This window comes from Choloepus didactylus, chromosome 8 (genome assembly GCF_015220235.1).
Source record: "Choloepus didactylus isolate mChoDid1 chromosome 8, mChoDid1.pri, whole genome shotgun sequence".
Classification (NCBI taxonomy): domain Eukaryota; kingdom Metazoa; phylum Chordata; class Mammalia; order Pilosa; family Megalonychidae; genus Choloepus; species Choloepus didactylus.
Window position 1 is genome coordinate 34246340 of NC_051314.1, and position 13094 is coordinate 34259433.

General features: G+C 36.2%; 1 protein-coding gene across 7 annotated transcripts in view; it reads right to left on the minus strand.

Annotated features, from left to right (window-relative positions):
* Window positions 1-13094, minus strand: part of VEZT (vezatin, adherens junctions transmembrane protein) — a 92593-nt gene that overhangs the window by 11939 nt on the left and 67560 nt on the right. For all 7 annotated transcript variants that reach the window (XR_005218391.1, XR_005218390.1, XM_037846418.1 and 4 more), the window contains 3 exons: window positions 11088-11281; window positions 5194-5294; window positions 3190-3397 (listed from right to left, as the gene is read on the minus strand). Coding sequence is in view for 5 of the 7 variants with exons in the window: in XM_037846418.1 (XP_037702346.1) it covers window positions 3190-3397; window positions 5194-5294; window positions 11088-11281 (503 nt within the window). In the remaining 2 variants the exon portion in view is untranslated. The remainder of the gene's footprint in view (window positions 1-3189; window positions 3398-5193; window positions 5295-11087; window positions 11282-13094) is intronic.

A 13094-nucleotide genomic window follows, 5' to 3' on the forward strand; every position in this document is an offset into this window, starting at 1 on the left:
AGTGAATCCTAGAGTGGTCAATGATGGTGATTAAATGTACAAATATAAGAATGTTTTTAAAAGAGGGAGAACAAATGAATGTCAATATTGCAAGGTGTCGAAAATTGGATGCTACAAGGGAAAAAATACAATCAATGCACATGAGAGTCGATAATTAACAGTAACATTGTAAGATGCTTCCATTAATTGTAAAAAAGGTAATATACTAAAGCTAAATATCTGTAAGAAGAGGTTATAAGGGAGGGATATGGGATTCTTGGTGGTGGTGTTCTTTTCTGACCTTTTCATTGTATTCTACTTTATTTTTATTTTTCTTCAATCTATGGTGTGTGCATAAAACTGTTTAAAAAACAACAACAACAACAAAGGGATACAAGTGTTGCAGAAAATGTGGAGAGAGGGATGTACCTATTCCCTGTTGGCAGGGAAGTAGAATGGTGCAGCCCATCTGGGAGGCAGTGTGGTGGTTCCACAGGAAGCTTACTATAGGGTTGCCATATGGTCCTGCAACCCTGTTACTGGGTATATACTTGGAAGAACTGAGAGCATGGACATGAATGGACATTACACACTGGTATTTATGACAGTAGTATTCATGATTTGCAATGGATGGAGGTGACCTAATGGTACATTGACTGATAAATGGAATGGTGAACTGTGGTGTATACTTCAATGGAATGCTGAGAAGCAGCAAGAAGAAATGAAGTTGTGAGGTATGCAACTAGGTGAATGGACCTTGAGGATAGTATGTTGAGTGAAATAAGCCAGAATCAAAAAGATAAACATTACAATGTCTCACTAACAAGGATTAACTATAATGTGCAAACTCTGAGAACTGAATCAGGGAAAGGCTTATGGTAAAGGGTTCTAGATTGTAAGCTCTTACAGCAGTCACATCTATTCATGAGTCGTAATGGTTATTTCTAAATTCTGAGATGATGAGCTGTTTGTGTATCATCTGATCAATCCCTGCAACTTAGGGTGTCTGTGTGACACCGGAGACTCAGAGCCAGAGTTCGGCAGCTATGAATGTCTGTATTACCTGATATAACAAATATTAAAGAAGCTGAAAAAAAGATCAGACTTTAATTAGAGATACGAACAAAATGGACTTGGTTAGGACTAAGGTAGACCAGACCAAAGGGAAAAGGATGATATTGACTGTGTTTTAAAACTTTAACTTCTATGTGAGACCAAAGGAATTGATGCTTATTTGGTAGAAAAATCTATATTTTCTGTAGCACGCTATATATTTTAACTTGTATGGTCAGTTTATTTGAACACCATAATTACAGGGAACCTTGAATAGGGGGTGAGATCTGGTTGGATTGTACAGGTTAGCATGAAGCCCTGATACATCCCAGAATAATTTGGGCAGAGAATAAAAATGTATTTGCAAAGCCCCCTTGAGGGACTGGGTAAAATTGGAAATATTAAACTTCCCCACCTAGGAAATTCCTGATATTCTCGCAAGCATTGGGGACTACCATTGTAGTAAGCCAATGCCTTGATCTTGGGGCTTGCCCTTAATGAAGCTTGTTACTGCAAAGGAGAGGCTAAGCCTACTTATAATTGTGCCTAAGAGTCACCCCCAGAGACGCTCTTTCGTTGCTCAGACATAGCCTCTGTCTCTATGCCAACACTGCAGGTAAACTCACTGCCTTCCCCACTTCGTGGGACATGACTCCCAGAGGTGTAAATCTCCCTGGCATTGGGACATGACTCCCACAGATGAGCCTGGGCCCAGCATCGTGGAAGTGAGAGAGCCTTCTTGACCAAAAGGGGGAAGAGAAATGAAATGAAGTTTCTGTGGCTGAGAGATTTCAAATGGAGCCAAGAGGTTATTCTTATGCATTTAATAGATATCCCTTTTTAGTTATTAGTGTAGTAGAATAGCTGGAAGGAAATACCTGAAACTGTTGAACTGCAATCCGGTATCCTTGATTCTTGGAGACAACTATATAACTATATAGCTTATACAGCTGACTGTGTGATTTTGAAAACATTGTGGCTCACATTCTGTTTATCTAGTGTATGGACAAATGAGTAGAAAAAAGGAGACAAAAAGTAAATGAATAATGGGGTGGGGCGGGAGGAGGATGAGATGTTTTGGGTGTTCTTTCATACATTTATTTTTATTTTTATTCTTATTTTCATTTTTATTTCTTGGAGTAATGAAAATGTTCAAAAAATTGATTGTGGTGATGAATGCACAACTATATGATGATACCGTTAACAACTGATTGTACACTTTTGATGATTTTATGGTATGTGAATATATCTCAATAAAATTGCATTTAAAAAATTAAAAAAAAAAGAAATGAAGATCTGGACAAGAGAGAATGGTAGGGATCCTAGGAAGAAAAGAGAACCCTAAAGAACTTTCCAGAAGTATAGGTAATCTATGTACTTCTAGGGAAAAAGAGAAAAGGAAAGTAAGGCAGTGATTCTGAAGCCCCTTATCCTCTAGAATGGAAGAGAAGTCCCATTCTACCTTCTTAGAAATCCATAGGAATTCATTTTCTCAGGAGGCAGCTAGGTTGATACAGTCAAATATCAAACTTCCCTGCAAGCCCTTCCTCTCTCCTCCAGTGAAGTTTGACGAAAGAAAAAGCGGTAAGAAACATGAAGAAGGACCTAAGGCTAACCTTTGGGATTAGCAGGCATCCAACCTTGCCCAAATCAAACTATGGAGACAGTGTGCACAGAAGCACCTCCCCTCCCCTATCTACTGACGTGCTCAAATCACTTAAGTAACGTTAATGATATGGCTAATTAGCCTTGGTCTCAACTCATTTTTTAAAATGAGGAACATGTTATTACTTTCATGTTTCACTGAGGTAATTATTATATCTTTATATAAGAAGAAAAGAGTTCAGAATCTCAAATTCACTACACTTGAAAATATATTTCATTTAAAATACTCCACAAATTCTTCAACCCCACACTACCTGCTCCAAAACAAATTTGGTAAAAAATGAAATAGCTGATAAAAAAATCTGTTTTCATAGTCTCAATTTGATTATATACCTACTCCTTTATTTATCAGCAATAAGAATTCTAAAGGTAAAATAAGATTCATGGCTAAAAAAAAAAAAAAAAAAAAAGAACAAACACACACACACAAAAAAACAGAGAAGAATACTCAAAACTGAATAACTCTGAATTTACACTGAACTTCGTACTTACCATGATCACTAAACAGAAGTTGCTTCCACTTCTGTCTTTCTGCCTCTGATGCTTTAAATCCCAGTACAGATTTTAATTCCTGGAGTACCCTCTTGGATTCTTCCTGTTCTCGCTTCTGTCTCTCTTTGTCTTCTTGAGACAAGTAATAAAAATCATCCTCTCTGAAATCACTGTCAAGATCTATATCATCTACATAAGCTTCTAATTCCTAAAAATAAATAAAAGAAAAAGCACTTTACTTCAAGCAGAGCATTTTATAGTAACATTCATTTACTAGCACTTACTCATCTGTGAGATTTTAAAAAATGAGAACTTGCTTTTGACACAGGTCATTAAAGCACAGTTGGGCAAAGAAAGCAAACATATAAACCAAGAGATAAATCTAAATCTTCAAAAAGCCTAACAGTTGATACCTAAAAAGCGTTGTAGATAAGAAAGTTTAACAACTTCAATTGTTACTTTCCTACTTTCATAGCATAGTATAGACCTAGTCAAGCAATTAGCTATATCAAAATCACAAAATTATAAGGGCTGGTGGTTCGGGTATGTGATTTGGTATTTTACCTTTCTTGTGGTAGACATATGTGGTTCATTCTGATTTCCCAGGAAGTTTGAACATTATCTAGGTTTGGGTAAACTTCAACTTATGGTTCTCCATATTTCTAAGACAGATGGCAGGATACTTGCTTACCCAGACTCCCCTGTAGTTAAGGCCCCGGCATATTACTTGAAATCCTCTACTCAAATGTACCTGTATTATCCTGGATTCTAAAGCTTATGATAAAAGAAACAGGTACCTAGAGGAACCCATTCTGTCAAGGATGGTTGCAAATCAAGTTTCCAGAGGTAAATGTTCTAAGGGTAGTTCTGACTATGCAACACTGATGGAAGGCAATTATCTGTACCCAGTGACTTAACAGTGATATCTCCACTGGAACAGTTCTTTTGAGTGATTCTGGCTGTTAATCCCTGCCTGGTTCAAGCCTAGTTCTCTGGCCCTCTGAAATATTCTGTAAGCTATCTAATATTTTATAATAAATTTCTTGTTTGTTTAGCCAACTAAACAATTTGCAATTAAGAATTCTGAACAGATAATATGACCTACAAATTTTCCTTAGGATGAACAAAAGAAATCTTTGTCACTATCCAATGCAATCATTAAAAAACAATTGTTTTCCTAAATTGAGGTAAAACTACTGTGATGACTAAGTTCATGTGTCCACCTGGCTAAGTTATGGTGCCCAGCTATTTGGTGAAGGAAGCACTGGTATGATTGTTTGTGTGAGGATATTTCATTGACTCAAATGATTAGTCAGTTGATTGCATTCAGCAATGAGATAAGTCTCATCCAAACAGCTAAAGGCCTTAAAGGGAGAACTGATGATTTCAGCAGTCAGAAACAATTTCTATCTCTATTTCAGCCAGCTAACTTCTCCTGGGGAATTCATCAAAGCCTTCATCAGAGTATCCAGCTTATGGCATACTCTATGGTATCTGGACTGGCCAATCCCCATGATCATGCAAGCCAATTCCTATAATAAATCTAATATTTAAACACATATATACATATAATATCTGTTTCCCTGGAGAACCCTGACCATTACACATACGTACAGTACACAAATCTTAAATGTACAGGATTTTTACATATGTATACACTCAGACCAAGATTTAAAACATTTCCAGCATCCCAGGAGCCAAACCTTTATCAATGCACTAATTTTTATCTTACGTGTTTAATCACTTTTAAGGACCTCAACAAGTGGACAATTAGATATAAATAACAGGAAAATCTGCTGGCGGACTCAAATGGATTCAAATTCAAGGCACTAAAAACTAATGATGTGTATAGTAAATTCAATTCATTATGTTGTAACCTTGAAGCCCATTAGAAACATAAATTCGACATTTAGTTTATGAAAATACCATGCTTCTTAAAGAGAAACATTGGTAAGTTTTCTATGTGATGCTCTCCTTCAGAAAAGAAAGCAATTTTATGCTTACCTGCTCTTCAGGGATTGGATCTTTATCTGCAATGTGCAGAATAGGCTGAATTAAAGGTACTGCAGTACAATGTGGGTTTTCACATGCTATTTCAGGCTTGCCTTAAAAAAAGAGAGGATGGGATAAAGATAAGAAATAGGCCACACAGAAATGAGTGCAGTTCTAATAAATATTCTTGGTACTGATACTTGGTTAATTTCATAGTTCAACTTGTTCCAATTATAATTTCTAATTTCTAAAAAAAAAGGACATTAAAGTTAACAACAATAACATCAGATTTATGTATTTCTCTTCACTTGAAGTTAAACTTTTGAAGGAGAGGACCTGGTTTTCTTCCCCTTCTTTGACTCACCACAGTATCTGGCACACAACAGGTACTCTATAAAAAAATTGTATCTCATACTAGAGGGTCAATTCCCCTAACATATAAATGAGTTTCTAAAAATCAGTAAGAAAATAAACCATAGAAAAATGGACAAAGTATATGAATTCTCAGGAAAGGAATTACAAGTGGCTTTTAAACATAGGAAAAGGCTCTGAAAACACCTTAAAGGTTCATTAAGAGGCCTGGCTTAATAAAGTACATATAAAGATAAAAAAAACAGCTGAATATACTGTCAATTTGAAAAACCAAGTTTTATAACAGTGCATGTAATATTCTATAAAAAAGAAAAAATATTAATATTGGCTTATATTAATACATGCATGAAATAGCTCTAGAAGATACACAAGAAACTGATAAATAGTTGCCTCGCGGGAAGGAATTAGGTGGCTTGGACAGAGATTCATAGGAGATGCTTCACCATATGATTACCCTTTTAAGCCTTTTTTGAAGCTGTAAATGCACTAGTTCTTTATGAAATAAATATTAAATTAATTTTAAAAAGATATGGTTGGGTCCTCGATTTTGGGGCTTGTCCTTATGAGGCTTGTTATTGCAAAGGAGAGGCTAAGCCTACTTATAACTGTGCCTAAGAATCACCCCCAGAGAACCTCTTTGTTGCTCAGATGTGCCCCCCCCCCCCCAGCTAAGCCAACTCGGCAGGTGAACTCACTGCCCCCGAACCCCACCCCGCTGCTACATGGGACCTGACTCCCAGGGGTGTAACTCTCCCTGGGGATAAGCCTGGATCCGGCATCATGGGATTGAGAAAATCTTCTTGACCAAAAGGGGGAAATGAACTGAAATAAAATTTCAGTGGCTGAGAGATTGCAAACGGAGTCAAGAGGTCACTCTGGAGGGCATTCTTATGCACTGTATAGATATTCCTTTGTAGTTTTTAGTGTATTAGAATAGCCAGAAGAACTGCAACCCAGTAGCCTTGATTCTTAAAAACAACTGTACAACTATGTACCTTGCATGGTGTGATGGTGTGATTGTAAAAACCTAGTGGCTCACACTCCCTTTATCCAATGTATGGATGGATGAGTAGAAAAATGGTAACAAAAACTAAATGAAAGATAGAGTATGTGTGTGGGGGAGTGTTCTTTTTCACTTTTATTTTTTATTCTTATTTTTATTCTTTTTGGTGTAAGGAAAATGTTCAAAAATTGATTGTCATGATGAAAGCACAACTCTACAATGGTACTGTGAACAGTTGATTGTACACCATGGATGAGTGTATGGTATGTGAATATATCTCAATCACATTGAATTAAAAAAAAGATATGGTCAGCTAAAACTTGACTGAAGGGAATCAATGCAATAAGTGAAGGTGAGGGGTTCTTAGCTGGTAAGAGTCAGTGTGAGGCATGGGTGGGGTGGGGATTCTTGGCCAGCATGTTCAATATCATGGCAGGGTTGGGGAGCAACTCTCACCTGGTATGGAACTCTCAACTGGTGGGGGTGGTATGAATTAGCAGGATGCTGGGAGGGGAGGGGAGGAGATATTTTTAAACCAGCAAGGGATGGCAAGAGATAGCAAGATCTCAGATCAGAATTGAGGGAAACTCTGGGCTGCCGTGGACTGGAATGGTCAAAGCACGCTGGGATTGGTAGAAATTTCAGCAGGTGTTGAGTCAGCAATAATGTGGCTTGGAAGACAGCCCATAGCCTCAGGTGACTGTTCACATTCAAGGAGATTGAGTAAATAAGTAAATAGAATAAGATAACGAGAGCCAAGTTTCTCAATATCAGGGAAGGGAGGTACAAACATGGAAAGAGGGAAGGATAGAATAAATGTTGGAATGGAATTGGAGGTGTTGGTATGAACTTATAGTTTATACAATATATGGACAGATTTAGAAACAGATACAGGTGTATGTAAGTACACATAAATATTTTGTAGTTCTGTACACTGCAAGGGCCTAAAAGCAATGACATTCCAGGGGCCATGTGTCTACCTAGCACTCAGATCTTGGTTTCTAAATGCCATTCGCCATTAAAAGGGGAACCAGGGCTTTTTGGAGACATGGCTGATGCCAGGGCTGGGGCAAGGAAAGCACAAGTAAGAAAGTCCTCAAAGATCAATGGTGACACAAAGCATTTAAACAGGCTCCCTTTGGCCAATCTGAGCATCAAAATAAATAATGAGAGTAACAAATTATGATCCACTGAATAAAATAGGAATTGATAAGTCAATACTGATATAAATAAATAAGTGAGAGAGAGGGATGCTTTATAGAAGAGTGCAACTAACAGGTGTAAAAGGAAAACTGAAATTAAAAAATAAGCATGTGGCAACCAGTATCTAATTCAAGCAAGAACCATCAATGAATGCTAAAACTAGCGGGTGAAATTTTTTAAAACTACTTTATTCACTTAAAAAAATGAACTCTTTGGTGTACAATTCTGAGTGTAGACAAAAACAGTTACACAACTACCATCAAAATCAAGATATAGAACAGTTTCATTACTCCAAAACACTTCCTAAGATGCCTCTTCATAACCAACTTCTCCCTCCATATCCAATCCCCAGCTATTTTTTGATTGGTTTTCTGTTCCTATCAATTTTGCTTTTAAGAAACGTCATATAAATGGAATAGTAGTGGTGTGTGTCTGGCTTCTCACTTAGTGTAATGCACTGGAAAGTCATGTTGTATCAGTTCATTATTTTACTTTGCTGAGTAGTAGTCCATTGTAAGGATGGATGTACCACAGTTTATCTATTCACCAGGTAAGGGATACTTGAGTTACTTCCAGTTTTTAGTGATTATAAATAAAGCTGCTAGAAACATTTGTGTACAGGTTTTTGTGTAAATATTAAGTTTTTATATCTCCTGGGTAAATTCCTGGAATGATACTGTTGAGTTATACAGTATGTGTATATTTTACAGTGGGTGAGATTTTGATGAGGAAAAGGATATTTAAGTAACCTCAAAGTATTTCTTCACAAAATATTTCTCATGAAAGACAAGGAAAGGCTTAAGAAGATTAAAGAGTGTGACAACTAAATGTCATGTGTGATCTTGATCCATACTTACAAAAAATATTATTCGGACAATTAATGAAATTTGAATAGGGTCTGAGGATTAGAGGGCAAAATTATATCAGTATTAATTCCATGATTTTGATGGCAAACTGTAGGTATGTGGGAGAATGTCCATGTTTTACAAAAATCCAAACAGAATTATTTAGGGGTATTGGGGCATCATGTCCGAAACTTAATCTCGAATGAACAACAAAAATAACAAAAAAGTTATACAGACACATACATAGAAAGGTAAGGAAAATGTGGTAGAATGTCAACAACTGCAGAATCTGAATGAAGCGTACTTTGAACTACTCTCAATTTTTCTGTAAGTTTGAAATTATATCAAAACTTAACATTAAAACACATATAGCTAATTAAAGTACCTGTTTCTTGAAAAATTCAAGCAAGCATTTTATTTAAAGTTGTGTATCCACAGCCACTGTGGATGTGAACTACTTGCATCTTAACTCGTATCATTATCACCTATGGGCAAAGGCCACATATACAGACCATAATCAAGAAATGGCTTATCACCTGCCCAGCATTTGCACACACATTTAACAAAAATGGTGACTAATAATGGTTAAGCGATAGACTAAGAATCAATACCTAGATTATGCTGGGGGATTATTGAATGGGGTTCATCTTTAAACATCCAAAGTTCTGAGTTTTTAAAATGTACTCAAAAGTTCTAGTATCAAAAAGTTTAATATGTATTAAGTATTTGTACATATTAAAAGTCCTTGGAAATTTATCCTTTGGAGAAAAAACTATTCACCACTTACACTTGAAATACAAAGGAAACCTACTGGTAATATATTAGTAATTAGTATGTTATCATTGCCTTTGAAAAAAGTTAACACTTTTTATTCAGCTAGTTTAAGACATTAAACAAAGTAATACTGATTAGCAATGACTAATAAGATGATAAAGCATTAATCACCTCTGGCAGCAATACAATTTCTACACATAAGTATGATTAAGCTCATAATGAAGATCCAAGGAATAAACTTAGTGTTGGTTTGTAGCACCATTAAAAAATTAATATGCCCGCCTCAGACCTACAAAATCAGAACACGCATGTTAACAAGATCCTCCAGGTGTGGTGAACACACATTAAAATTTCAAAAGCACTGTTCTAGAATTTCATATGGAACTTTTAAAAAGTGTGGATTTCCAGGCTCTAGAATCCAAAATTTCAGGATGAGGGTGTGGGACAGGATGGGAGAGTAGAGGGAGGACCAAAAATGTATTTTTCTGGAAAAACTCGTTTTCTTTCGGGCCCCTGTCCTCAAGAAAAGTCAAGACTTTGATGACTGGAATCCATGAACAACTTTGTTTTGTCAATAGCTGTCCCTGTAGCCAACAATGCTCTCCTCCCTAGAGGCAAGGCTTGCATCTCAAGAACAGGCACAGCTGAAATGAGCGGCACATAGCAGTGAATGAATTGAGCAATTCTGTGTCGAGTTTTCCCTTCCAAGTTACTCCCCAACATCAACCCAATGCTATGTACCCCAATTCATGGAGAGATTTAGACTCCTGTCCCCATATTAAGAGCAGGACTCCTACATTTTGTTTTTCTTCTTAACCACTGGCTTATGCTGGTACAAATTTAGGGAGGAAGGGAGGGAAATCAACACATGTTAAATACCTACTGTGTGTCAGATCCACCCCATCCCCCAAAATAATTTTATATATATTTAATTTAACCTAAAGCTTATATAGGTTAAAACTCTCCCAAAGCCAGGAATCTAAATAGGATCTAACACTAAAGCGCTGTCTCATTCTTTCAACTACCCCAACTCGTCTATACAACATATTATACAAATAACAATTTTTGAGATATAATTCACATACCATAAAACACACTCTTTTAAAGTGTACAATTTAATGTTTTTATTATACTCACATTTTAAAGGAAATTAGTGATGTAAAATCGGGTCAGATGAAAGCAGTTTAGCTGAAAATTTCAAGACTGCCTTTATACCCAGGCAAACTGATATATTACCATTAAATAATGAGACTTAAAACATGTTAGACCATTGATAATGAATATGCAGTGCCACTAACTGTACCATTTGTCATTTATTTTTGAATGACTGAAGCAGGTACTTTATCTTATAAGAAAAACTCAGCGTGTGGCCCATAACTATGAACTTTTATTGCCCTAACTGGAAAAGAGTTTCTGAAAGTTCTAATAATGGACAGATACTATCAAAATCTATCCATTTAAGTTTTTTAAAAAGGAGGTATATGATTCACTGAACTTTAAAATCATATTCATTATTTATTTATAAAATAAAAAGCCAAGACTTTGTATTCAATGTCATAATTTGTACATATTAGTTCAACTATTGTTTTAGTAAACTAGGACATTTTGTGAAGTCAGTTTCACAAGCAATCAACCTAGATATCTAGAAAATAAAATTCTACCAGGATGGAATAAGCATGTCTGGTAAGTGTATATGAAAGTGTATGTACCTTTTTTATCTGTATTTCTTTGTAGCAGTTTGTCCACCTGAGTAATGGCTTCTTCCCAGCAACTGTTGCTTGCTTGAACATGGGGCTGAATCAACTTTAATTTCTGGTCTAGGATTTGATAAGCTTCTGACACTAGTTCTTGGGTTTCTTTAGTATAAACAAGCTTTTCAAGTTCATCTTCAAAAATGATTACCCTGAGTAATGAACAAAACCAGAAACAGATGTCTAAAATATAAAATGGAAAATTATAATTCACAAGACTTGTTTAAAAATAAGCTTATAAGGAGCATCATATATTAAACAAGTATTTCCTACATACATACTAAGCATTTTATGAGCTGAAAGGATAAGTTAAACCAATCTCGTACTTATAATCTAACCAAGGAAATTACACATCTATATAAATAAAATGCAGTACCATTAAAAAATTATAATTATCTCCATTTTATAGACAAGGAATCAGATCCAGAGGGTTTCAGAATCTTACCCAGAGTCACATGGCTGGTAATCTGTAAACCCAGGATGAATCCAGATACAAAAGGATATTACCAGAGAGAGACACAGATAGTGTTATGAGAATTCAGAAGAGGGGGAAGTTACTACCAGCTATGAGGACGGACAGGGAACAGCTGTAAGGAAGAGGTCCTTTTGAGGTAGCCTGGGAACATGGATAAAATTTGAGTAGGTATAAAAGGTGAGAAAGAACATTATAGATGAAACATGGGTAAAGGCATTTATAAAGTTTGGTTGGATTGAAAGGAGTAGGAAGTAAAAATAGAGTAGCAGACTATAGTCAGGTTATGTCAAACATTTCTATAGAATATTTTATATGGATTGCAGTCTAACCTGCTATACTCAAAACCAGTGAAGATTTTGGATTAAGTGAGAAGGCAAATATATGCTTCAGTAAAATTTATCTGGCAGTGAATACTCTGGAGACCAAGAGAACAGTTAGAGGGTTAATGGTCTAGTTCAGCCTAAGGCAGTGAGTGGGAGCAGCAAAGGGAGAGAGAAGAGAGAAACATGAAAAGAGGGTCTGAAATATGAAACACAAAATAATTTTTAGATAACACTTTTAAAACAGTTTGTAGTAACAATATACAGAGCAAATCAGATATGTTTTATAGTTGATATATTCTCTAGCTACACTTCTTAGAAAGGAGACATATAGTAGCATATATATAGAATATTTTCATTTTTCCCATGGAAAATAGTCCCCCTGCACAATCCACAATCTCTGCCCAAGGTACAAAGCTCTTCTTTTTCATTTCATGCCCATCTAGAGTAGCCCTCTCCTTTCCCTGATCCATCTTCCTATGCCCTTTATATTTCTGATTCTGATTCTATTGCCAAAATTAATTCTTTGCCTACTATAATCTTTGCTGAATTCTTGCTCTCCTCTGATAAGAGTCCTACCTTTGCTACCCACTCAAGTGGAGATTACCTTATCTCCCATATTTCCCGTGGGAGACAAGATAATAGTCAGGTTATCATTCACCTGCTTCATAGTTTCTTAATCTTCCCTATGCCCCTTTTTAATCACCCTTACACCTACTTGAACTCATCAGTAAAAGCTTAAGTTTTCAGAATGTTTTTTTTTTTGTATGTGTGGCTTCCAAGTCTAGGTAACAAAAGACCATGTAGCTTATGTTTTTCTCTAGGAATTCTAACTTTCCAGCCTTACGCTCTCAGGACACTCCCTCTCACTACTCAGCTGCCACACTGTGAGAAGCACAGCTACAAGCTTGGTCATCAAGTCATCCCAACATAGGTACCAGACATGTGAGTGAAGAAGCTTCTAGATGATTCTGTCTCCCAACCATGTGAGTCACCCTCAGCTATTCAGGTCTTCCCAGCTGATGTCACAGACAGTGTGGAAAAGAGGGAAGCTATCTCTGCTATACTCTGTACTAATTCCTGACCCACAGAATCAATAAGCATAATAAAATTGTTGTCTTTTATGCCACTAAATTTGATGTGGTTTGTTTTGAAGCAACAGATGACTGG